We start from the raw sequence: 24,588 nt of genomic DNA, 5'->3' as shown, positions 1-24,588 counted from the left end.
ATGCATACAGACTTCTTAATCCGCGTATACGCTTTTTTGTGTGGAGTTTTCCAAGCATAAAAACTTGTAAAATCGATGCTTTTTTTAGCTACGCGTTATCTATTTTGAACGATTGCTTTGGTTACGAGCATGCCGATGTAGATGTTTGATGGACTGCCTATCCAGATACTTGAACGAACTGCCCCGAAACAATATACGCACGTTTCTCTCATATTTGCTTCTTATATGCGTTACAAAGGAACTTCAATATTATCAACTATCGCCATGTGGTGATGCATATAGACACATCGGTGCGTTTATCCATATATTATCTATTTTCGCGTTCCGGTTGCGCGATAGCTAAGCAGAATGCTGACAAATGTAGCAACACTCGCACATTCGTCTTACAGTGCATATATACACGGTGTTTTTTTTGTTTTTTTTTTATACAGATTTTTCATAAAAAATACTCTAAGGGCTATAGACATGCTGTTTTCACTTATATCATCTCTGGGCCCGCGGACTTTCTTGGCCACCTGTTGCTCAACCGTCAAATGACTAATTATCTAAAATGGTTAATTAAAACCTACGAAGTTGTCCCAATGAGAGCATCTGTTGCTTTCGGTGACCTGATATCGTAGCCGTTTTCAGAACAAAAATCCGTTCAGTAGATCGTCCGCAAAAAATTCGTGAAGGAACACCTTTTTTTTTTCTTTATTTTGTTCATTGCGCATCTTCGGAGACCCGCCTTTCCTTCACCCCCAAGTCGTATCCTGTAAAGGGATACGACAAGAAGCCTTGTGCCTTAACATAATGCATAAGGCAAGGCTACAGCTACAGCAGCGCTATGTTCGGCTGTCCTCCAACCTGTAAGAAGTGTCCTTCCCTTAGGAGTATCGGTATCAGAATATTAAATGTCGAAGACCCCTAGGCACGTGGTCTGGCAAAGCCATAGCGTCGAAGAAAATAAAGCCACACACTGACCTCCTTTCTTGCTAAATTCCGGAGGAAATCCTTTTTCCTGAAGTCTTCCTCCCAATAACAAGCTGGCAGCCAATATTACACCGACGTCACGTCGTGCCTAATGAGCGTTGGAAACCTGAACAGCGTGTGTGATATCGTCACTCTAAGTTTCTTTGATGCAGCAGGAAACGGTAAGTGACTCGATTATTCGTTGCGGTTTCAAGAGAGGCACGTTGCGATATCGTTATACATGGACTATATTTAGCAGAAACGCAGATATGTACGTTACAGCAGCATGGCCAGTTCCTGGTTTAACGTAATATAAGCATCTACACCAGCGGTTCTCAACTTACGTTATTCGAAGGAACCTGTGATGATGCCAGCACGACCTTAAGGAACCTATTACGCCAAGGCAACTGTGTAGAAGTGGGTGAGGTGAACTAGATGTCGTACAAGTAGCAACTGGTTACTTAATTATTAGTTATTCCTTAATTATAATTTAACTTAATTTTTTTTCGCTCGATATGACATGTGGTTTGTCGGACTCATTCAACTGTTTCCTAGTACGTTCACGTAGCAAACGCATTGCGGCTTGCCACTGATGCTTGTAAGTCCAAAGTTCATGAAGGCAGAAGAGTAGCTCTGGAGTTTTTCCGAACTATACAGCCCCAACTTTCCACGCGTTTCTAATGCTTGACAAACACACGAGGAAAGCAAAAGCGTGGTGCGGAAGAACTCTGGAGCTGAGTTGCAGGTTGAGCCAACCGACGATGAGGATAGCTGCTTACTCCACTCTCTGCAATGACCATCAGCCGCGACAGCCTGGTCCCGTGATCTCGATATCAATCCCGATGCGAACGATCAAACGCCGAGCACCGCCCGATAAAAAGGCTGTCCGAGAGCAAGTCTTGGCCGGCGCGGTCAAGTTGCATTCGCGTATGCTGAACAGTGTTTTGTTCGCGCAACCTCATGACAAGGTTCATTGGGTTGCGCGGAACACCGGTAGAGAAACACTCATGTAGGCTAGCCGCCATCATGTCAACGCGTGCACTAATTACAATGAGGGAACATACGTCCTCCTCAATGGCAGACACTATACTGTCATCCTAACGGTCGCTGGCCCCAGTTCTACGTCACACCAGCGGCACGGCCGAGCTGTTTCAGGCGTCCCGCTGGTTGGTGGTAGCCAAGGTCGTGCCGAAGACTGGGGGGCGGGTGGGTTCGAATCCTACCACCGGCTGTGCTGTCTGAGGTTTTCCCTGAGTTTTCCGAATACTTTCATGACGAATGTCGGCATAGCTCCCCCTGAAGTCGTCCCAGGAGGCATACTAACCACGCTGTCCCCAACTCCTTCCTGCTGTCCTCTCTCCACGTGTTCACATCTGTAAGCCGATTATAGCCACAGTTGCTTTGCAGCGCTGACAAAGTACTGAAAAGTTCTTAATCGCGTTCGTATTGTATGCCAGTGTATGTCCTGCAGGTACCACCTCAGTTTAGGGTACTGTGCTGCTAGGTTGAACGCATCACTATTCATGAGAACAGAAAGGAACGGCGTGATGTTATCTCGGCAGGATAATAGGTTTTATTGAAACAACAGAGATACAAGTGAATAACACGAGCTAAATGAAACACAATGATAACTTCATGCTCTTTATCAACATTTTCGTTTTGTAGGATTCCTTGTCGTGTTACAGGCTAAAATCATAATTGAACCTCTGCACGCAATAAGGGGATTAGTCGACTTATCCCCTTTGTACTATTTTTTCTGCAAGGACATGCACATACCTGTATGTACCTGCCAACGAAAATTTAGTGCCGTATTGCAATTTAGTGGGCCGCTACAGGAGAGTAAGGAACGGGAAATGCACACGTGTCAATGGGACGGACAATCAGATCAGGTCCGTGTCCTCGGTTTGGGATTCTTCGACTTATCCCCTTGTTGCATACAGAGGTTCAATTGAAGCTGCCTTTCTTCAGATGCCCGATTTTTTTTCCAAAGCGGTGCCGACGACGTTCTGCCTTTGTAAGTCCGTAACACTAGAGGAACGTTGTTTGTTGAATGAACGCTCCCTCTTTCACAAAGACAGCTAACCGAGAATCACTTCGCAGACACGCGCTCTGGGAGCGACGAGGGCTATGAATAAACACATTATTTGGATTGGTTCCAGTAATTCTGCCGGGAAGTGCGTGCGAGTAGAGTGGTGGGATGAAATATGTTCTCGGTGAAATCAGAGCTAAATGGCGAGGATTGACAACTGTGAGGTAGGTGATCAGCACGTGACATGCATGGCACCACGTGCATGAACTCCGCTAGCCTTTTTGGGTAGGTCACTTCGCGTGTGTAAGAAAGACCCCGAAGACGACTGGTGAAGCACAATGGCATCGTTGTGGGCATGAAAAATGAGAAAGGGCATGGTTCCATTACGACGTTAATGGGCCGCGATAGGCAAAGCTTAATTGCGCTGCATTTTTCGAGCGGCAAATACGACGAGGTTTTCACGTTGTCATTAGTCGCGTTCGCCATGGGTTATGTGCCAGTTAGCGGAGCTTCTTTTCTGCGTCTAAGTTGTTCCGTTTCTTCGCAGTAGCCTGGAGCCACAAGTATGCACGTGCATTCAAGCGTTCTCTGCTTCCTGCTTGTTGTCGGTAAGATGTCATCACTCAGTTCTAAACATTTTGCTAAGAGGTATACGCTTTTCGACACGCGTCGCAGGCGTCCATGCCGACAGCGGCGTTGAGGAATCCAACGAGTACATGGACAACCTGCTCTCTGAGACGTTCCCCCGCTTCAGCGGTATTTTCGACGAGGCGCCACTCATCGACTTCAAGATCAAACTCAACAGGAGGCCACTAATCAGCGGGCCAGAGCTCCTGATCCGGGAAAGTATGGATCGTAGTGCCAACAGCATCGCTCCAGCCCGCCCCGTTCGACTGCTGAACACAGGAAGGATCCTGGCGATGACCGACTCTGGACGTAGCTTTGCCAGTCACTGGGACGTGAAGCGTTCGGTTGGGCCCAGCGAGGACTTCGTGGAAAACGATGATCTGGAGATGCAGTTGAAACACAGCCGAATAACGAGCTTCGATAAAATGAAGAGACTCGGAGATTGTTCGCCGCCGATGCCGCAATCGGGCAACGTCACTTTGTCTTGTTTCTTGACGTTAGATGGAGTCAAAGCCCACTATCTCGGATATATCAAGGAGGAATACGCAGTTACTGACATAACAGCTACTTTGAAGAACTCCACAGCATTCATTGAAGTGACATCGTTTCCAGGTAAGCAAACTACCTGTAATATGACAACCGATACACAAAAAAAAAACGCAGTTGGTCTCCTTAAGACACTACTGCGTCAGCGCAATTAATGAACCATTGAAGATATCAATGCAGCGTGAATCACCAAGTCGCGTCAAGAGCAACAACACAAGACCGAACTTGAGTGCGTGTTACCCTAATGAATTATTTACTTTAGAGTTCAGCGTCATCTCGTCTTATGTCATTGCACTGACACGCTCTGTCTCAAGTGTTGTCGCTGTACCGGTGTAAGGCAGCAGAGGACGCTGGATCTCTATTCGTGTGAATGTCACAACCCTTACAACTAATTTTGTGGCATTATGTTATTGGTGTTCAACGTAATTTGCATTAATTGGTTCTTTCGTGCTTCCTCAGGTGGACAACCGACGTTGGTTGCGTGGGTTGTCTCTCCGTTCGGTCTGGAGATGAGTTATTCCAGAAACATCAATATAGCCGCCGGACTAAGGGCAAGACTGCTCAGCGAAATCCAAAGAAGAATCAAGACATACGTGACCATGTTCTTGAACAAGGAACTTAGAAAAGGTTTCGCCAATGCTGTAAAATTCGACCCTCTACCACCTCTCTAAAACGAGATGGATGTTTTGTAAAGTGTGACTAATTTTGGAGGAGATAAAGTGTTCTTCTGCCAAGCGTACGTGTTCGTGTTTCAAAGTCTACTTAGAGGGACACTCTGGATGCAGTCGGCTCCTAAGCAGCACATGATGTACAGAAAGTCGAGTGCAATAGGGGTTGGCGATATGTGTCTTATCAATGTTCTTTAGTTTCACGAGTCTGTTCAAGGCCTTCCGGAAGAAAAATGGCTAAAATATTCGTCTTGCTTTCTCTTAACCTTATCAGTAACTAAGTGTGATTGTTCTAATCCCGTTAATCAGCACACTACATTAATTTATAACGTAATATTTATTCCCCCCCTTTTCACCCAGAACTGCCTTCTACTTCCTGTATTCGCAGTAGTTTATATGACTATTTTCAATGAATGGATGAATCAATCAGTCCTTTGTTTCATCTAGAACTGATGTGGAGTTGGTGCAAAAAGCTGCAGAACAGCCCCTCTGACGCTTGACAAGCAAACATACAAACGAATACAGTCCATTAAACAGATATATAAGAGGAATGCTAACAGTACATTGAACAAATATACAGGGTGTCCCAGAAAACGTGTCATTGAATTATAATAAAAAAAACTACGGCACCTAGAATCATGCGGTCAACAGCATTTGTTCTTATTGGTTTTTTGCCACCTATTAAAGTGAATGTCATGTACTCCAACTTTAATTATGTAAATATTTGCGAACTGAACTCGGAAATTTGCCAAGTAAAGGTCACTTTTTTACCCCACCAATATGAAGAGCGTGCCGAATTCACTCAAATTCATGATAATTCACAGTGATATTCACGAGCTATCCCATCGGAAAAAATAGCCGAACATTATGCTTTTCGGGGCACCGGACCATAACGCGCGATGACTTCTTGAGCGCAATCGCTCTCAGTGCGACGAAAGGAGGTTCCGAAGCCAGCCCACAGAGTGATAGTAGAGAAAGTAACAGTTCCTAAAATTGGGAGAGGGAAAGCATTCAGCGAAAGTCGGACGTGATAAGCCGTGCCTGTTTTATCTCTTTCTGCGATGTCGGGGAGGGCTGGGTTCCCAACCTCCTTTCGTTGGACTGACAAAGATTGCGCTGAAAAATTCATCGTGCGCTATTCTGTGCGACCTCCGTAGAGCATGATGTTCGGCTATTTTTTCCTATTGGATAGCTCCTAAATATCCCTGTCAATTATCATTAATTTGACTAAATTAAACACGCTCTTCACGTTGGTGGGGTAAAAAAGTGACCTTTACTAGGCAAATTTCCGACTTAAGCTCGCAAAAATTTACATAATTAAACTTACGTTACACGACATTCACATGAGGAGGTGGCAAAAACCGAGTAAGAACAAATGCCATTGACCGCATGACCCTTGGTGGTGTAGTTTTGTTATTATAATTCAATGACACGTTTTCTGGGACACCCTGTATAAAACGAATACTAACAGGGTCTTTGATCAGTGAAAACTCATCATTTGAATAGCGACAACTACACAGGTTCTCTTGAATTCAAACAAACTCGAATCGCTATCAAAATAAAGCACAAATGTGCAAATGTGCACTTCTGGAGTGACGCTCCAAACAAAAAAGTACGTCTATAGTGAATTCGCACCTCGGTAACCGTACTTGTGCCTCACCTCCAGTACTGCATGACGTGGTGTGTCTACACGGGGGGGGGGGGGGGGGGATATGTTTATTGAGAAAAAAAAACAAGGAAAGGTTAGTCAGGCAAAGGCCGACTTGCTATTCCTTTCGTAAAGAGGAACGGAAAAGGAGAGGGGACGAAAAGATAGGAAGAAAACGAAAAAAGGAAAGAAGGCGGCAAGAAAGAAAACGAAAAAAAAACGAAAGAAAGAAAGCGAAAAAAAAAGGAAACACGGGGAAAATCGATTCTGAATGGCTACTTCGTGTGAACAGCTGACCGCGGACCGAAACGCAGCGCCACTTCAGGGAAGAAACCCATAGACCGACCACTGTGGCGTTGCTCATGATCATAGGTGTCTCGCGGTGACAGACTTCCGTGCAGAATTTGCATGAAACTATCATGCATGAAAAAACCGTACGCAGAAAACAAGATGGCCCTAACCGTTTGATTCGACGTCTACCTCTTTCGTGGACCTGACGGTGTTTCTCTATTTCCTCTATTTACATGATTTTGACGATACATTTTTACATGATACTGACGGCTAGTTCGAACGGAGCACCTTCGCAGTATTGCCTTCATTTGCAACTCTGCACTAAAACTAGTACCCACGTTAGTAAAGTTATGATCAAACCTGTTCCGGGTGGCAAGATTTTAAACTTCACCGACATTGTGAGCGACCTGCCCCAAGGTGTCGACATCATCATCCTTCAAGTAGGCTCCACAGACGTTGGTGAGGCTTCACTTTTCTCCTGCGTGAAGGGTTTCGACTTCCTCTTGTCCCACACGTATGAATATAAGAAAAGCTGCGACATCCGTTGAGTTCCGACGTTAGTGGTAATTGCATGTGACACGAACGCAGCCGGACGTGGAGCGGATATGGCGCTTTATCCATGTGAAGAGAGCTCAATTTTCCTCTCCACGTTTACACACGAAGCGAGATCTCAGTAAGTGCTCTTTAGACAACACTATTTTCTTCTTCCCTGGAGTGTTCAAAGCATATCCTCTAGGTCGCATTCAAATAATGATCCCCTCAAAAGATCAAGATTATTCAAAGCTCCTAAGGCTTTCACAAACTAAAACGGTTTTGGAATGACGGTCTCACGAACTCTAGATTATACAAAACGGTAGCAGCATTTAGTTTTCATTCTTCTCTCCATTAAAAAAAATTAAAAAATCAGTACCAAAACGGCAGCCCAGGAAACGGAAATAAATATCGTAATAACGTGAGGTTACAGTACTGCAATGATGTTGGGGTCAATGAATGCGTACTGTCATTTTTCGCTCAAGTGCATTTTTGTAGAAAGATAGTTTAGCGACGTTGTGGTGCATCTGCAGTTAATCGCTCATCGATACGTCTTTCAGGAGTTTGCACATACTGATATGAAGGTTGCACCATTGTTATGCTGTTTCCTGCTCGTCTGCGGTGAGTCTAGCCATTGTCTCATATAAACATAGCACCGCTAACAGATCTTCCCCCTTTATGCAGGTAAACATATCCTTACCAAGGTTCAAGAAGCGAACCAGTACATGGACAAGCTACTTCATTACACGTTGCAGCAGTCTGGCAGCATTTCAAACGTCGCGCACCTGGATGGATTCAGGATCAAGTTCGTCAGAGAAAGTCAGGAAGACATAGGGCATGCGTGGCAGAATGCAGTGTCTCGTGCTCCATTCTATTACACTCTCGTTAGGCGAGACGTCAGGCCTCGTGACACCGGTCACCTCCTCTCTCTCACACACCGGTTCTCTCCTAGGAGACATGGTAAGTATGGCAACTATGGTCATCATGACCGTCGTGCCCGCAGAAATGTTACAGGGCTAACGCTCACACTGTGCACTGGGTAACCATGAGACGTGTTCCGCAGGTCATAAGGTCACGAAACGTCTCGTCATTTCAATAATCAAGCCATCCTTGGAGAACGACTTCGAGTTGAACTTGCAGGGAGGCAAGATGACGGGCTTCCACTGGATCAGAAGACTCGGCGACTGCTCGCCTCCATTCTGGCAGCTGGGGAACGTTACCCTGTCTTGCTACCTGTCGCTCGATGGCGTCCGAGCTGATTACAACGGTACAACCTTCGGTGAACTCTCATCCCTTGGGCATGTTGAGGACCTTCAGCATGAAAATATCAGCGTGAGAGCGAATTTGAAGGGTTGGAGAGTCTTCGTCGAGGTAACAAGTTTGCCACGTAAGCCTCTCTAATATATATCTCCGTCTCTATATAATATACAGTCGTGCCTCGTTAATATGGACACCTTCGTACCCGACCAAAATCGTCCATAAAGCGAATCGTCCATATTATCGAACACCAAGGTAATAGCAAAAACAATGCTGAAGGTTTATTTTAAAAAATCCCGAATTAGTGCCTGCTTGAAGGTGTACTTTGTTGCACATCAGCGAAATGTCGGCAACACGTAGAGCTTGCTGCTCATTGTCCTCCAAGAATTGAAAGAGCAGTCTGTATAGTCCCTTTCTAGCCATAGCAGACGTGACCGTTAGCTCGGCGTTGCTGAAGTCGTCCACGCAGGAGCCTGACCACTTTCCTGTACAACTGTACCGCCTCGGTTCCAATAAGCTGTCGAGCGACAGCAGTATGTTCAACTAAAGACACAACTCCTTGCACGAGAGTCAATTGTCCGTGGAGGTGTTCGGAACAGTCATTACGTCATACAGAAATTCTCAGGGCTCCTGATGCCCACAACTAACCTCCTTTCCTTTTATAGTTCTTGTGGACGGTTGCGATGGAGAGGGCATAGCTCTCTACACAACGGAAGGTTACACACACTCTACAAGTTATCCTGTAGAATGCAGGGAGAGGCTTGCCCTCCATACCGATACCGTACACAATAAGGAGACAAAAATACATGGACTACATATAGTTTGTACCTTGCTGGACCTTTCATTTTCCGCGAAGCAAGTTTTCATATTAACGAGACGAAAATGCATTGAAAAAGTTTCGTCCTCACAAAAATTGTCCATAATTCAAGTTGTCCGTATTAACGAGGTACAACAGTACCTTGTTCGCACTAGCAAAGGAACCGGATTGCGCGCAATCGTGATCTGGCTGTGATCGCGATCCTTCTTCCGTGAAGACAAATCGCGATCGGGATTACACACTTCAGGGAGTGTTCGCGCTGGCGCTGTGTGCCCAAGCTTCTCCTCCCTCCCGTTATCGGCGCCGGTTCTGCGGCCGTGCTAAAGCCCGTGTTGCAGCGTCATTATTTTGTAAACAATAAATGTTTCGTGTTGGGGGGAGGGGTGGGGACGTTGCAGAATTGGTCGGATGCCGAATTCAATCTCTCCATTTTTTTTACTTTAATTTTGACATCAACTTAGTATCACATGTAAGCCTATCTGGAGCTTTGCCAGCAAGCATGTATTCGAAACGGAGTCGAATTCGAAACCTAACACCCTTTACCTTTTACAAACCTGTTCAGAAAGGGCTGATTATGAGCTCACCTGTGACACGCAAGGGCTCATGGGATCTTAAAGCGTGTTAGAGTATTACGAGACGACCAGAGGCGGATATAGAATCAGAAGAACAACATCCCTGGTGTGCGCAGCAGTAGCGTGAACCGAGGTACACCATAACCGAACCAGACGACGGAACAGTGTCCCTCAAAGTTCCCATGTCGCATTGCGCCGCCCCTTGGTGGCGCACGCATCCTTTTAAAATCGTCTATTGCATATGTAACGTTATTCGTGTCTGTCTGAGCTCTTGTTTGATTCAGAAGAGCTTCAGGCCCCCATAACCATGCAGAAACGACTTTCGGTGACATAACATTGAGTCGTTCCGCACTCTGTCAAATAATCTGGATATGGGCTTCGTCGATCCTTAACGTGTTTTCTTCTTTTGTCCTTCGTCTAGGGCTCAGCTCATGGACGCTCAGTTCAACCCAGGCTCAACCACCCAGGCTCAGTTCATGGAGTGTCACAGGGCATGAACTGCATATCACGTATTCAAGGGCCATCAACATAGATTCTGATCGGGCGATGACACTACACCGCAAGGTCGATACAGACATCCGACAAATAGTCACAGAATTCCTGTACAGCCCCATGCAATACGGTTTTCGAAGCGCTGTTCAAATGACTACTTTACCTTTGCCTTGAACTGCCAGCTATACGTACATATACGATACGGCTGAGGAATAAAAGTGTGGCTGTTTAAGCGCATGCGGAATCTGCGTGTTGCAGTTTTCTCACTTGGACTTCAGACCCCAGAGACTCCAGTTGGCAAAATGCTCGGCGTCTATCGGACAATCGGAAAACCAACGTGGGAAGTACATGTTATTGGGAGGATTAATAGGTTGATGCCGTCAATGAGAATAACTTGCAACCTCGAGACAGTGTCCGTTGACATAAAATGTGTTCTATCAGATAAGATTTTCCGCGACTAGGACCTATACTACTAGTTGGGAATTTCTGGAGTCGAAATCCTTTTAAACGCCCGAAACGCCTGTTTTTCAAACATGTTCTTGTGACAATTTCGAGAAGTACCCTTGTTTTATCAATGTTGTTCAGCAATGAAGAAACGCGAGTAGTCCGTACATTTGAAAATCCAATTATCTGATCAATAGCGCACGCTTCGACACATAATATGATTTATGCTGCTGATGTATTGTACGCAAGTTGATATGCACAATAGAAACTTGCATGACCTTTGTGTCGTGTGCCATTTCCACCGCAACATCCTGTGCAAAATATGAATTATAACGTACGCAATTATAGTATAGCGTAGACAAAGCACGATCAGGATTTGAAATGCTTTAACTAGCACTTGGAATTCGGAATTCTTGAAATTATTGTCGCCTATGTAGGCAATTTAAGTGATTCGTGAACGTAGTCGACTAGCACTTTTCGGTGATGGGTACCGAAATGAACTTGTCCCGTGTCTACGCCACGGCGCTAGTATGTGTTGCAGGTGCCGTATTAGGTAAGTAAACTTCCTTTACAAGAACCATGAAAGCTTTTGTCGTCGAAGCCCAGTGGCAGCACCTCACTTCACACCCTTCGTTGCACGATGTGGATTTGTAGCTTTCTTTCACGCTGCTAAAACTGAATGCCGGTGCCACGTCCACTTGCAGCTAACTTTCATAACACGTGATTGACTGTCGATATAGACAGCACCTTGGCTTTGTAACGTCAGACCTATGCCCAGACTCCACAAACCCTTGCCAAGGCTGACGGAGCCACATTTGTAGAACTATCATTCCCGCCACTCCCTTTATGCAGGGTGCGTTTTTTTTTGTCATTATTATACGGCAGAAAAAAAAGCTATTAGACCTGCGTAAACTTTGTATTCGCACGTGGGTTATACGGTCAGACTGAGATCTTGTAGGACAGCGTACGCAACTACTGGACAACTCGACAGCTAAAATTCATTACCAAAATAATTAATTTGATGTTTTGGAGTCAGCGATTATTAAAATCCATCGTTCTCATGACACACCCTGATAAGCGAACGTACCTTGCGATATAAATTCCCGAATTTTGCCACGCAAATGAGCCGTAACCGGAAACTATACCCACTTGTCTCGCACAGAAACGACACGACCTTGGCGTTATCTGGGCCTGAGAGTGGCAAGTAATAATAAAGTGATTGGAGTAGATTTACACATAAGGTGTGTCAGCTTGCCGGAGAGCGGCCTATCAGGCCAACAAATTTGCACCTACTCCGATCAGCTCCATCGCTCAAAGGAACGTGGCCCTCTCACGTGGAATTCCTGTCGCAAAATGGTAATGATAGTATGTGTTACATTATTATTACCATTTTGCGGCAGGTATTAGTATTCCAAGTGAGAGGCCCACGTGCATTGGAGCGATGCATTGGAGTGTCTCTGAGGTATCTCCGGAGCATCTGGAATACCTCTGGATTGTATGTGTCTCTTTCGCTGCAACTCTTTCTGCGCTCGCGTAGTATGTAGTTCGGGTTCGGTTCATTTGCATAGCAAAATTCTGGAATTGATATCTGAAAGTACGTTCGCTTCCGGGTGTTTAGTAAGGAAGATTGATTTGAATGATGGCTGGTTCCAATTCTGCTCCCTCACATTCCCCAGAAGACATGTAATTGATAAGTTAATTGATGCATTTCAGCGAATTAATCGTCCAGTAGGAAGGGAGTTGCCTCAGGACAGAAGCCGACGATACTTCGAACAGAGACTGTTCTTCTTCTGGGCACCGTCCTCATCATTGGCAGGGTATTTAAAGGGTTAGGTGTGACGTGTTTAAAGGTTCATGCGAATTGTGGATCAACAGCCCGGAGGGAAGAAAGGGTCCGTACGGGCTTCTACGGCCGGAGTGGATGGCCGCTTTGTTAGAGTGTGGAGGGGATTATGTGAACGTAGTGCCCAGACGTGGTGCCCAGAAGAAGGACAGCCTCTGTTCGAAATACCGGCGGCTTCTGTCCTGAGGCAACTCCTTTCCTTCATCTCTACCGGTTCGCTGGATTTCTACCCATGTATAATCGTCCAGTAGTTACATACGCTGTCCTACGCGATCTCCGCATCACCTGGGAAAACCACAGGAAAACCACCGCCGCTAGTAAAAACGAATTTATGCAGGTCTAATAGTTTTTAACTTACAAAAATAATATAAAGTAAGAAATGCGTAAAAAAAGCCACTAATTCCCAATTCCCCAAGACGTCGGCCCATGACGCACATTCCCCCCAGGGCGACAGTCGTGAAGTTGACCACCTCTGTGAGGCCGACAACAGCGAGCCCTATCACCAGCACGTCATCTTCATTTCAGTTCAGATATATGTTCGGGCACAGCGTCCATGATTTCGAGTATACTAACCTTCTGCATATTCTGCAGGAGTCATAGCCACCTCGTCCCAAACGGAGGAGTCATGTCGACTAGAACCTGATACTGGGTACTGCAAGGGATACTTTACCCGGTGGTTTAATAACTTCACCAGTGGGAAATGTGAAGAATTCGTTTATGGCGGCTGTCGCGGGAACGCCAACAACTTTAATACCCCGCAGGCCTGCGAAACTATGTGCAAGAGTAAGGCAACGCTTTGAAAACAATCGAACATTAATTGGCAATTTTTGTCTAGGTGGAGCGCAATAGCTCTCGGCTTTGAGTCCACGTAGTAAGACACGTATCGTAACGGAGTACCTGCTCTGCATTATTTGCAGAAGTACCTAAAAAAACGTGTACGCTGCCTCCCGAAGAAGGTTACTGCAGAGCCATTTACGACAAATGGTATTTCGATGAAAAACTCGGGAAGTGCAAGAGATTCGACTACGGAGGGTGTGGCGGTAACGATAACAGGTTCCACACGCGAAAACAGTGCAGGGACTTTTGCGTACGAAACAAAAAAGGTAAGTATATTTGTAAGTGACTACTACCACTCGCTACCTCATCTCATGAATAAATAGGTGGACATACCCTGGCATACAGTATTTTTAGGGTGAGGATTTTTGGGGTTAAACACGACTCCGTCCGGTTATTCCCCTCCCCCCCCCCCCTCCTCCGGCCCTCCGAACTAATCTCCTACCAACTCGAGTTAAACCCGGTTTCTGTCCGAATTCCATTCACTATGAAATCCTCAAGTGACGTTTCCAGTGAAGACGAACAAAGGTCGCCACGTGTAATAGCTGTAAGAATGGATCACCCAAATACCCACAAACATACCTATGTGTGTCAGCATTGCCTATGCCTTCGGGGATTACTGCTAGGCACCTACATAAAAGAATAAATAAAAAGAAACGACTTAAGAGACAAGATGAGAAACGAAAACACCTGAAAACAGTCCAAGGCACAATTATCGCACGATTTTTCACTGAATTACATATTTAAGAATAGCTCCCGATTCCTCCCTCCCCCGAATCTTAGAAAGGCATTGTAAAAATGACGATAAAACCAGCACGCCTGCATCCTTGCACTTCTACCTTAGAAAGGCATATAACCCGGAAAAGTCGCGCCCTTTATATTTTCCATCACAGGCGCTTGTCAACGAGGATGTGGCTACAGGTCCTATCGTGGTAGTTTTCTCCCGCGAAAGGTTAAAAGGTTGAAAGGTTAAAAAAAGAGAGACAGGGGGAGAGAAGCATATCCTCATTATCTTGTCTCTCTCTCAGCAATGTAGTTTCATTCGCAGTGCAGTGACTCTTGTGACTGAAGGCACAAGGAACATGTAAAGACTATAAGGAGCGTTCTAGCATTTATTGGGCATCACTTCAGGATTGGGGCACGTGCTTCGTTTTATCGCACGGTAATTGAATGTAATCCAGAAGCGGAAAAATCAATTTGCCTGGCAACCGGAACAGATGTCATGATCGAAGTTGTGCGTAACTCTTAATATATAGTTATGTACAATTTCAGGAGGTTCGGAAAAGAAGCCCCCCAAAGCAACGCCCAAGAAGCCTAAGACGCCGCAGACGGGAGGGCACGGCCGAAAAGCAACGCAGTCCAAATGAGGCTGTTACCATGACACATTGAAATGTGAATTTACAGCGTGACATTACAAAAATGTCCCTGAAATGCCACTTGTTGTGTTTACTCGTTACGTCTTGTCCCACTTGTGTAGCGCGACAAATGAAAAAAAAAAAAAAAAAGAAGACTGCTGATTTGTACGAGCCCAAGCAGCACAATGTACTGGAAGTCGAGTGCATTAGGGGTGGACGGTATGTGTCTTATCAATGTTCTGTAGTTTCATGAATCTATATTCAAGGCCTTTCATCTACCCATCCACCCCTATTGCACTCGACTTTCAGTGCATTTTGCTGCTTTGGAGGTTATATAACGAGCGGGGTCTGCTATCTCCCACCAGGTGTCACTGAGTCCAGTAGCATTCAAATCATGCTGCCTCTGACGAAGAAGAGCGGCAATTATTTAACAATAGCGCGGGACGCCCGTTGCTAACCGTGCGGAGTTAAGAACATACCAAAGTTGGTTTTCTTTGTGCATTTGAAATTAAAGAGGTGAAAACGAATATATATATACTGACATCGCATTTAAGAATCGCCAATGCGACGAAAATGGCTCGATCGTCCCTGCTTGCAGTTACTCTTGCCCGTGCTCTGTCTTTGTTCCACAGACACTTCACTCTACGGCGACATGGTAGCACGGCGGCGGTCAGTGACAACATGATGACGCGCCTTTTACATAAAGACCCCGGGCTCAGAATCGCACCGTTCCAACCCAACTTAATTAAAAACGTCAACCCCCATACCGGGGAGCTAAAATGAGCCAATCCAACTACCATGGAGCGTCGAAAGAATGAAACGTCGTGTCATGAAGTAACGGGTACCGGATGTAGCGGCTCTCATGAAATGCCATGAAGCGTCGTTCGCTGCTTAACGTGTATTTGCGTCTGCTGACTGGTAATCAATAATTTTAATGACTTAAAAGACTTAGGCTAAGGTAGCACGCTTGGTCGATTGACTGTTTTATTCCTGCCAACGTTCTGCAAACAACCCGGTGGGTTACTTAACCACCGCGACATGAGCTACGCGACATGAGCCGGTAATTCATGGTTATATTCATATAGTAACCACTACTAATCATGTCTTTCATATCGCGCAAAATCTTTCAAAATCTGTTGACGACTGTTGACGCCTTCCTGTCCACTTCAAGCACTGTACCACACAAACGGAAGTGTGATTTAACCTCCCTGTTGTGCTTTATTTCCTCCCGTGGCCCACGAACCGGTTCGGGAACCGAACCGTTTGAAAAAAAAAAAAACGGTTATAGTTGACTTCCGGAGCTGAACCGGATGTGAACCTTTATCCTCGAACTTAAGCCCTAACCGAACCGATAAACGTTTCGGTTCGACTCTCTGAGTCCTCGACTACACACCGAAAGGTTCACTTCTAGGGTCAAAGGTTCAGTATCGCAAATTCTGACTCGGTTACTATATGTTTCTTCCATTATCTCAAACAACCCACGCAGATGGAGGAGAGCACAGGACACACTCGTCGCGAAAGAAATACGAATATTTGTTACAAAATATTCTATATACGAGTACCTGTGAGTGATGCTCCCACCGTATTGTTAGCAACTTGAAATGAATAGCCGGAAATGCCGAGCTTCCTGCTTGTCATTGAAGCCAAGCCAGGAATCTGACACAAAAGAACTGCGAATTACTCCGAACGTCTGGAACCACGCTTCTTGTCATTTCAAAATATCACGTTCCGCTTGCTACTAAAGAATGTGATTCTCAGAACCGCTCCACAAACCAGCAAGCATGTTGTTAGTCGACAATGCAACGCAATGGCTAGGCAAGAAGGCTGCGTCTACGTCATCGCGTTCATAATCCTTGCGGGTGCCGCATCAGGTAGGTCAGCTTTCTGCACGAGTATTACAAAAGACCGTTGGATAGTTCGAGTGATGGAACGTGAACACCGATGCATCTTTCAGGAGTTGTAGACACGACAGCGCTGGACGCCGACGCAAGCTGTCGACTAAAGCTTGATGATGGGCCCTGCAGGGCGTTGGTTCCCAGGTGGTTTAATAACTTTACCACTGGGAAATGTGAAGAATTCGACTATGGCGGCTGTGATGGAAATGCTAACAACTTTCACACCAAGCAAGAATGCGAAGATACGTGCAAGTGTATGGTTAAGTCTTCATTCCAATCTACTAATCATATTGCGAATGTATAATATACGTCGATTGTGCGTTGGTTTGTGAGGCGTACGCGTAGGACGCACTGCAGTTTCTGCGCTTGCTTCACAGTTGTACCCAAGAAGGCATGCACCCTGGAACCCGAAGGAGGTCCCTGCAGAGCGATGATCAGGAGATGGCATTTCAATGAGACAGACGGGAGGTGTAAGAAGTTTTACTATGGAGGGTGTAGCGGGAATGATAACAATTTCGAAACGAGACGAGAGTGTGAGGACTCCTGCCGTCGCACGAAACAACGTAAGTGCCTCTAACCGATTAATCGTTACCTCGATCGATAATCTCAAACCTCAGAAGTCATACCGATAGTCCTGACTGTTCGTCAAGAAATTTCTCCCTAACGAAGCCATAATATGTGATATTCTGACTTGCTTTATCGAATATTTTGCTCATTCTGGCAATGTTTCCCTTCGTGGACCTACGTGGACATTCGTGGATCAAAGTTTTCTCCACCGTCTGCAGTTAGACCCGAAACACCCAATTAGGTAGAACAGTCAAGCTTATAAAGTGTTAGTGGTAAACATATCTGGGTCATTACTTTAACGAAATTACAGTAATGAATTACGTTTTCTGGTAATTTGTAATGTAATGCATTACTTTCGACATTACGTAATTGGTAATGCAATTTAATTACAGTTGGGCAGTAATTTTAATGACATTACTCATTACTTTTTGCAAAAGAATCGAGTATGTGTTCTGTGTCGAGTATGTGTTACGATTAAGCAGTAATGACTTTGTAATGTCATTACTTTTTCGTAGTAATTGGAATGTAATTTTATTACATCACAGAAGTAATTTACCCAGGTATGGTGGTAACATATGTGAATATGGGTGATTCGTTGCTTAAAGAAATAAAGTAACGTAGAGGCAATGGTGTCCAGTGACCGTAATGTTGGCTGCTCTGTGAGCTTAGCTACGAGAGAGTTCATGTAACTTAATTCTAAGATGCATTTATTGCAGTACAATTACTTCCTACCATGTTTTGTTATGAGCAGTGAAGGTCAACAACTACACTAACATCATCTACAAGATGGACTGTGAGCCTCAACCATACAAAGGCAACTGCACGTATGGTTCAAAGCGTTTCTTCTACAACGCAAGCAAAGAGGCATGTCAGGATTTAGAGAATGGCACCTGCGCTACAGGGACAAACAAATATGCTCAAAAATCGAAATGCTGGATAGCTTGCTTTGGTACGTATGCATGTTACCTATAAGGTTCGGCGACTTTTAGTAGTGCTTGGAGTGAGGCGTACAGGCCTTACGTGAGACAAAGTTCTATCCGTGCGGTTTCTCAACCGCGTTCTTTAAGGCGACTAACAATAACGTATAAAATGGGCGTTTTTGCAACTAAGCAGCTTTCTGCGCTTTCGTATAGCCTCAACTTAAATATGTCATAGCTGGAACAGGATACTTACACCGAAGAAGGGTGAAGAAATTATTGCGTGTAAATCGTTGTTGTATTAACGAAACACTCCAACAGAAGAATTTGGTACTATGTGGTGGAGCATGGCCACGGTGAACCTCGTGATGTTCATTTCTAGCCCATAAAACAACTCCCAGGGGTAAACCGTTTTCGTCAAGGTGCAGTTCTTAGTTTCAGAAACTGGCGCACCAGACATGCAGGGATTGACAATGAAAAAATGTCTAGGAAGCAAGCGAGCTGGTGAAGATGATGCATAATCTAAAACCCCGACACTAGGGTGTCTGTCCTTCGTGTTCCCTAGTCTTGGGGTTTTACATTATGCATGCAGGGATTGTCTGCGTAGCAAATGTGAATTTGCTCATTTCAGGACATCCTGGTTCGAACATCACAGAACAGAAGTTCTCCAAGCACAATTACTACGAGGGTGAGACAGACAAGCGGAAACCGGCATTAAAAAAGAAACAATACTGACATGGCATGGAGGCTGACATCACGAGGCGTTCTTATGCGAATTCACTTGATGGTACGATTAAATATTGTTCAGTTGTTAAAAAAATGTTCAAGTTTGTGTCTCACACCTCGCTCCACTCAGAAAAAAAAAAATGCAGTCAGGAGAAGGCCTTGGGTTACCCGGGAAGTAATCCATATAAAGCTCAGAATTAACCGCTTTCAAGAAAAACGGGCTGGGAAGAAGAAACACTTATACTGTAGTAACTGCGTGCTAATCTTTCGAATCTTGTACGAAGGAATAGGAACATGTTTTTTTCATTTTTTTTAAAAGCAACGCTACCTAATTTTCTAAGATCATCGGCAAATAAATTCTGTCAGTATATAGCTCCCAAGAGTCGTACTTCTTCTCCAATCATTGCTCCAGACGACGACAGCATTGCAGAATCTTTCAATATGTATTATACGAGTATATTTAAGTTACGTATCTTAGATAGGTTTGCTAGTAACTTCGTATCTTTCAAATACCTTGAAAGCTCAGTATTTAGTTATCTAACTTAAATGCGTTTTTTTTTTCTCGATATATTCTGCACATTTTCCAACTTGCTTTGAAGGTACTTCTCTGTGCGTGACGCGTAGGTCGAGCAAAATATTCTGTTTTGTCTCGGCAATGTGCATTGTGCTGTACATATGCTTTATCGTGGAGATATTCGAGACGCCAGTCTTGGCAAGGAGTAGCGTGCAGCGCCTCGGGTTTCGGAGCATGCGTGCCTGAGACGCTGTGTTCTCCTGAAGGTATGCGAGGTAAACCACTCAGGCCCCTACCAGGCAGTATAGAAGATCTGTGACGAAAGCCGTGATGAGAGAAGGCATGTAAAAGCAAGAAAGAAAGAAGGAAAGGAAAGACGGACGGACGGACGGGCGGGCGGACGGACGGACGGATGTTTCTCTGGGTGAACGTCGACCCGAACGGACGGACGGACGGACGGACGGCTCTTGCTCCCAAACTAACATACTACTGCAATCGAAACATAATAGTCCCACCAATTCCGCAAGAGCTGCGATGGGAAGTCATTGAAGTCCCAGGTTACATTAAGTACATTTCTTAGTACTTGTACTTTACTTAAAGTACGTTTCAATTTGTGTACGTTGCGCTGTACTTTAGGTACTTTTCTGCGGTACTTTGCTTTCAATCACCAAATTAGCGATACAAACTCATGTCTGTTAACTATCCATGTTTCGTGGCTATAGCACTTGGCAAAAATGCCACCTAAGTTTTCTGATGAGAACAGTCGAAACGTACCTCACGTTTTATATACCAAGGGTTCAAGGGTCCAGCGATACCATCTAAAATTGTAATGTACTTGTTGAGTACGTTAAAGTACTATGCAAGTGACTTTGTATTTTAAGTACAGTTGTAGTATTGTACTTGGTACTCTACTTAAAGTACGACAGACGCTAGGTACTTTACTGCAAGCACAATTTCGAGATACAGCTTGCGACATAATTGTCTGGAGTCGACAGCTTGCGGATTATCCTGTCAGTTGTTGCACGAATGTTTCTTCCGACTAATAAACACGTACGGCATGCACCCCAGTACGTGTTTATTAGTCGAGACTAACTATCTTGCAACTATCTTGATTGAATTGATTGATTCAACAAACTATCTTGCAATGCCCAGAGATTCTAGGCTGGATCAACCGCAAGCTGTAGATTTCAGACAAGTATGTCGCAAGCTGTACTTTGCCCATCACTTCCCAAGAGACAATGGACGATTTTGCTGTGATGTGGCACCCTCTCGAATGTCGTCTGCAGCTGGCTGAAAACAAATGTACGTGAGGAGGCGCCGCAGTTTCGTTTTCGTGTCTTTCGTTCCAGCGTCCCGAGTCTGTTCGGCTTTTTCGCATTTACCTTAGGTTTCCAGCCCGGTTGCTACTGGCTCTGTCTGTACGAAGTTTGAGTGTCCATTTGATGTATGCAACATGACCCTGGATTCCATCGTGCCATTCCATGACAGACCAATGTGCTATGCGCCACTGTTTTGAAGAAGCAGAAGGGTCTTGCACTTCCTGAACGTCAGTTGGGTCAAAGTCGCCATCTTGCCATGTATTTCGGCTGATTCTCCGCGTAAAACAACGAGGATCGCCATCTTGTGGGACGGTTGTTGCCAACATCGCAAAATCTGCCACCTAGATTTGTACCGAAGTAGAAATTATCTGCAAACAATGTGCACCGAGCATGCTATTTCCCAAAATAGCCATTTCAATCCGTATCCAATCCAGTGTGAGTTATGGCTGCCGGCGCTCCTCGATGGGGAAAAAAAACGTGGGAAAGGTCAGCCAAACGAGACGTCGGCTTGCTATTCCAGAAATAAGAAATAATAAACAAACAAAAAGAAAAGAGAAGAACTAAAGAAAGAAAGAAATAGGAAGGAATAAGAAATAAATAAATAAAGAAAATTAAGAAATAAGAAATAAATAAAAAGAAAAAGAATTAGGAAATAAGGGTGTGTGGATGTGTTCACGGTATTTCCAATCACTGCGGACGTACGATCCTGTGCGTTCTGTCCAGTTGTGTCTGTGAACTATGATATTCGTTAAATATTGTGATGCTCGCCAGCCAGCTGAGGCTGCTTTGGATGATGTAGAAGAAGGTGCCCAGCGTAACTCTACGACGACATTGTGTGAAGAAGTAACTACATTTGTGCATTCATACCCGTCGTCCTGCGTATGTTGGCTAAAACACTTCTTCGATAGTACACAGATTATGTTTTGTGGTTGCCAATGAACGGCAGTGCTTGAAGTAGGCAGCTTCGTTTTCGCTTTCGCAAGTGAAGAATGTTTTCTGTGACAAGTGCCTCGTGAAACAATTTTCTCCTGCAACGACCCCGAAAGCTATGTTGCGAAGGTTTGCCAGTGGAAATTGTTTCAAACGCTATTCGTAACTACAAATATTTTTGCGACTGAGTTGTGGAATAATAACACACAGTGTATGATAGTGGTAGACTGGATTTATTCGCACATAGTATATATTTGGTAATCGGTTATATTTGATAAGGCAAGTTGCATAATCACTTCGAATCCCTCGTAAGTACTCCATGAATCAATTTCAACCTCCATATAACTTTTCTCTTAAAAGTCTGGTTTGGAAGTGGAACCGCTTTCATACACCTCTTTTTGTAACGGTTGAGACGTTTTCTAACCGTCTCGTTCACGTCATCCCCTTCCACACTCAAAGAAAGGGGCTTAAAGGGACTGTCGCATCCGGAGCCGTGGTTACGAATCCAATACCAATGTGTTAGGTACACTACCACGAGCTATTTGCCAAATTTTATCCTTCCAAAACGGACCGGGTGATGAGGAATCGAATTTAAAAGATCCGGTTTCGTTTTGATCCTCGAAAGCGCCAGCGCCAACAACATCGCGTGACGCAAGGTGGAATCTGGCTAATCCGCTGTGAAGGACGCTGTCGTCTGCCGCCAAGTCTGCGGCTGCTTTGTTTTTTGTTTTTTTCGCCACGTCGCCCGTATTCACATGTGACACTTTCTAGTGACGCGGATACTATCTCTACGCTTGCATCCTTCGCGTGAGATGTCGTTTGGAAACCGACGCAGCGTTCCTGACTCCAGGAAAACTTCCTTCGAAAACCTCGATGTTTGATTTCGCACGCCAAGGATACAGCTACAGCCAGACCCCAGACGAAGCGAAAGTTGGAAGCAGCTACATCACTAGCGGGTATCCAGATGAAGCAAGGAGTGTTTATGCTGTCCGTGTATGCTCCTCGCATTTCACCGATAATGTGTTCACCGATAATGAGCCGATAATGAGCTGCAGGCAGCTCGACAGGGTCAAGCGCAAGTGGTACGTGTATTACTTAAATACATATAATGTGTTTACAATTTTTGGATACAAAACAATTCGCAAACTATGAACCCCGATCACTAAAAGGAAGAACTGACGCTGTTTGTGTCCTTGTGTTAGAAACAGGCACTATATACAAACAGTACATCTGTCCGTAACATAAGCGCCATAAACCACTTCCCAGTTTCCTTTTATCTCTCTGTTTGTGAACTGTTTGTGTGCTGTAGGGCGGCGGATTTTGCGGTTGTCGTAGCCAACTTGAGGTGCACTTTTGACGTTCTGTGTTATAGAAGGACCAGGTGCTGCTGATCCAAGTCCCATCCATCCATGAAACGGTATCAAACAATGTACGTGTGTGCACGGCAATTTTGCTGAGAGACCTGGTTTTTACACTAAATGCCTTTACGACGCCTCTGACAAATTAGGATCTTCCAGAACAGTGCTTTCTTCATTCAAGTTCAAGAAGTAAAGAGAATTACTTCATGGCTTCTACTGACATCTCACAGCTACATGCCAAGACAAAATAACTTGAAAACAGGAAATGAAAAGAAAAAAAAGGGTCCGTTTCAGGTCCACCCAAATCTTTGTGCAGAGGCTGACAACAACGTTATTGTGAGATGATGAATGATGCTGATGCAGCGTTGAGACTAAGCCCTTGTTTCCTTTTTTGCAATGCCATACATTACTGCTGGTTAAATGTAAAATGATGAACCTACCTCCTGACATTAAAGGGGCTACCAGACATGTAGTGTCAATTCAACAGAAAAGCTGCATGTTCTACGAGGCACTGTCACATAAGCATTGGCCAAATTTGCTGTCCTATGAGCTTTGATAGGATATGCCGTAGATAGTAAGAGGCCTCTTACTGTAAAAGTGAGGTGCATTATTCGAGTAGTGGGGTCTGAGGCATGAGGGTCATTTCAGGATGTACTAACCCTTCCAAAAGTTTACACTTGGTTGTGCCCAGAGATCGATCCAGATCCCCCCAACACCCCGAGTTTTTTTCCTGTGTGCCACTGTTATAATGAAACCGTCCAATTTACTGTCCAACCGTCCGGTTTTCATTGCAATTGAAGTACTTACGAAACTGTTTATTTTATTTTTTTATTTTTGTGAGTCCCCGCTTCAGATCCCAAGGGACATTGCCAGTGTGGTGCACGCTGATAACTGTCTGTGCATAGCAAATAATAAATATCTGTGCGTGAAGAGTTTGATGTGGACATGTGCAATGGCTCTGGAATGGACAACACTCAGTCAACACAAAGATTTATTCACATTTGCATAACTTATTGCCTGTCATTATAATAATTATTATAATACATAGACAAGAGGTAATGCTCTGCCAAGGATCTCTGAAGTTACAGTCTTGAAAGCTGTTTTCAAAACAGTGGTGCTAAAAAAATTGGATCAATGGCAGGTATCAAAATTTGTTTTGCTGTATCAAGGCAGAACAATCTTCCGTGGGAATGACAAATTTTGGAGATGCCCAGACAGATGTATCACTTACTATGATAATGAGGTGTAACTGTACCATTAGTGAGTTATGAAACGTTACCTGAAATTATTTGACGTGTTATATCCCTCACATGCTATAATACTGCTAACGATAAGAAGCATTACACTACCATTAAAAGTATAACTGTCACTTATGGCCAGGTAGTTTATTGCTCCTGCCTATTCCTTTGCACTTCTCGGGATTACTGTGGTAACACAGATTCTGTTTCACACTTCTC

General features: G+C 44.6%; 3 protein-coding genes across 6 annotated transcripts; all 3 read left to right on the top strand.

Moving 5' to 3' along the window:
• Nucleotides 1-1,039: 1,039 nt before the first annotated feature.
• LOC135398181 (uncharacterized) lies at nucleotides 1,040-4,888 on the top strand. 4 transcript variants are annotated; one of them, XM_064629611.1, is made up of 4 exons: nucleotides 1,040-1,133; nucleotides 3,528-3,588; nucleotides 3,656-4,219; nucleotides 4,613-4,888. In XM_064629611.1, exons 2-4 carry the CDS (start codon nucleotides 3,546-3,548, stop codon nucleotides 4,822-4,824), a joined length of 819 nt encoding a protein of 272 aa, XP_064485681.1. In that variant the 5' UTR covers nucleotides 1,040-1,133; nucleotides 3,528-3,545; the 3' UTR covers nucleotides 4,825-4,888. The 4 variants fall into 4 exon arrangements, with proteins under 4 accessions (XP_064485681.1, XP_064485679.1, XP_064485680.1 ...); XM_064629609.1 differs by having other exon boundaries at nucleotides 1,052-1,133; nucleotides 3,531-3,588; XM_064629610.1 differs by lacking the exon at nucleotides 1,040-1,133 and adding an exon at nucleotides 3,100-3,204.
• A 2,453-nt stretch (nucleotides 4,889-7,341) lies between these two features.
• Nucleotides 7,342-10,673, top strand: LOC135398179 (uncharacterized). The gene is made up of 5 exons (XM_064629607.1): nucleotides 7,342-7,433; nucleotides 7,852-7,912; nucleotides 7,976-8,251; nucleotides 8,355-8,678; nucleotides 10,359-10,673. Exons 2-5 carry the CDS (start codon nucleotides 7,870-7,872, stop codon nucleotides 10,601-10,603), a joined length of 888 nt encoding a protein of 295 aa, XP_064485677.1. The 5' UTR covers nucleotides 7,342-7,433; nucleotides 7,852-7,869; the 3' UTR covers nucleotides 10,604-10,673.
• A 5,945-nt stretch (nucleotides 10,674-16,618) lies between these two features.
• On the top strand, nucleotides 16,619-19,092 carry LOC135398178 (thrombin inhibitor hemalin-like). The gene is made up of 5 exons (XM_064629606.1): nucleotides 16,619-16,776; nucleotides 16,860-17,054; nucleotides 17,178-17,363; nucleotides 18,119-18,316; nucleotides 18,916-19,092. Exons 1-5 carry the CDS (start codon nucleotides 16,713-16,715, stop codon nucleotides 19,017-19,019), a joined length of 747 nt encoding a protein of 248 aa, XP_064485676.1. The 5' UTR covers nucleotides 16,619-16,712; the 3' UTR covers nucleotides 19,020-19,092.
• Nucleotides 19,093-24,588: the final 5,496 nt, after the last annotated feature.

The sequence above is a fragment of the Ornithodoros turicata genome, chromosome 6 (assembly GCF_037126465.1).
Source record: "Ornithodoros turicata isolate Travis chromosome 6, ASM3712646v1, whole genome shotgun sequence".
Classification (NCBI taxonomy): Eukaryota; Metazoa; Arthropoda; class Arachnida; order Ixodida; family Argasidae; genus Ornithodoros; species Ornithodoros turicata.
The sequence above is the reverse complement of the archived record's forward strand: the minus strand, read 5'-3'. Positions and strand labels throughout refer to the sequence as shown.

What these genes read in the sequence shown, in the direction of transcription:
- LOC135398179 (XM_064629607.1), top strand. Translation starts at nt 7,870, where the DNA reads ATGAAGGTTGCACCATTGTTATGCTGTTTCCTGCTCGTCTGCG. An exon ending in CTGTTTCCTGCTCGTCTGCG is followed by an intron (nt 7,913 to 7,975) that starts GTGAGTCTAGCC and finishes CCCTTTATGCAG; the next exon opens with GTAAACATATCCTTACCAAG. An exon ending in GTTCTCTCCTAGGAGACATG is followed by an intron (nt 8,252 to 8,354) that starts GTAAGTATGGCA and finishes CGTGTTCCGCAG; the next exon opens with GTCATAAGGTCACGAAACGT.
- LOC135398178 (XM_064629606.1), top strand. Translation starts at nt 16,713, where the DNA reads ATGGCTAGGCAAGAAGGCTGCGTCTACGTCATCGCGTTCATAATCCTT. An exon ending in CTGCCGTCGCACGAAACAAC is followed by an intron (nt 17,364 to 18,118) that starts GTAAGTGCCTCT and finishes TGTTATGAGCAG; the next exon opens with TGAAGGTCAACAACTACACT. An exon ending in ATGCTGGATAGCTTGCTTTG is followed by an intron (nt 18,317 to 18,915) that starts GTACGTATGCAT and finishes TGCTCATTTCAG; the next exon opens with GACATCCTGGTTCGAACATC.
- LOC135398181 (XM_064629608.1), top strand. Translation starts at nt 3,181, where the DNA reads ATGGCGAGGATTGACAACTGTGAG. An exon ending in CGAGGATTGACAACTGTGAG is followed by an intron (nt 3,205 to 3,530) that starts GTAGGTGATCAG and finishes TCTTCGCAGTAG; the next exon opens with CCTGGAGCCACAAGTATGCA. An exon ending in TGAAGTGACATCGTTTCCAG is followed by an intron (nt 4,220 to 4,612) that starts GTAAGCAAACTA and finishes GTGCTTCCTCAG; the next exon opens with GTGGACAACCGACGTTGGTT.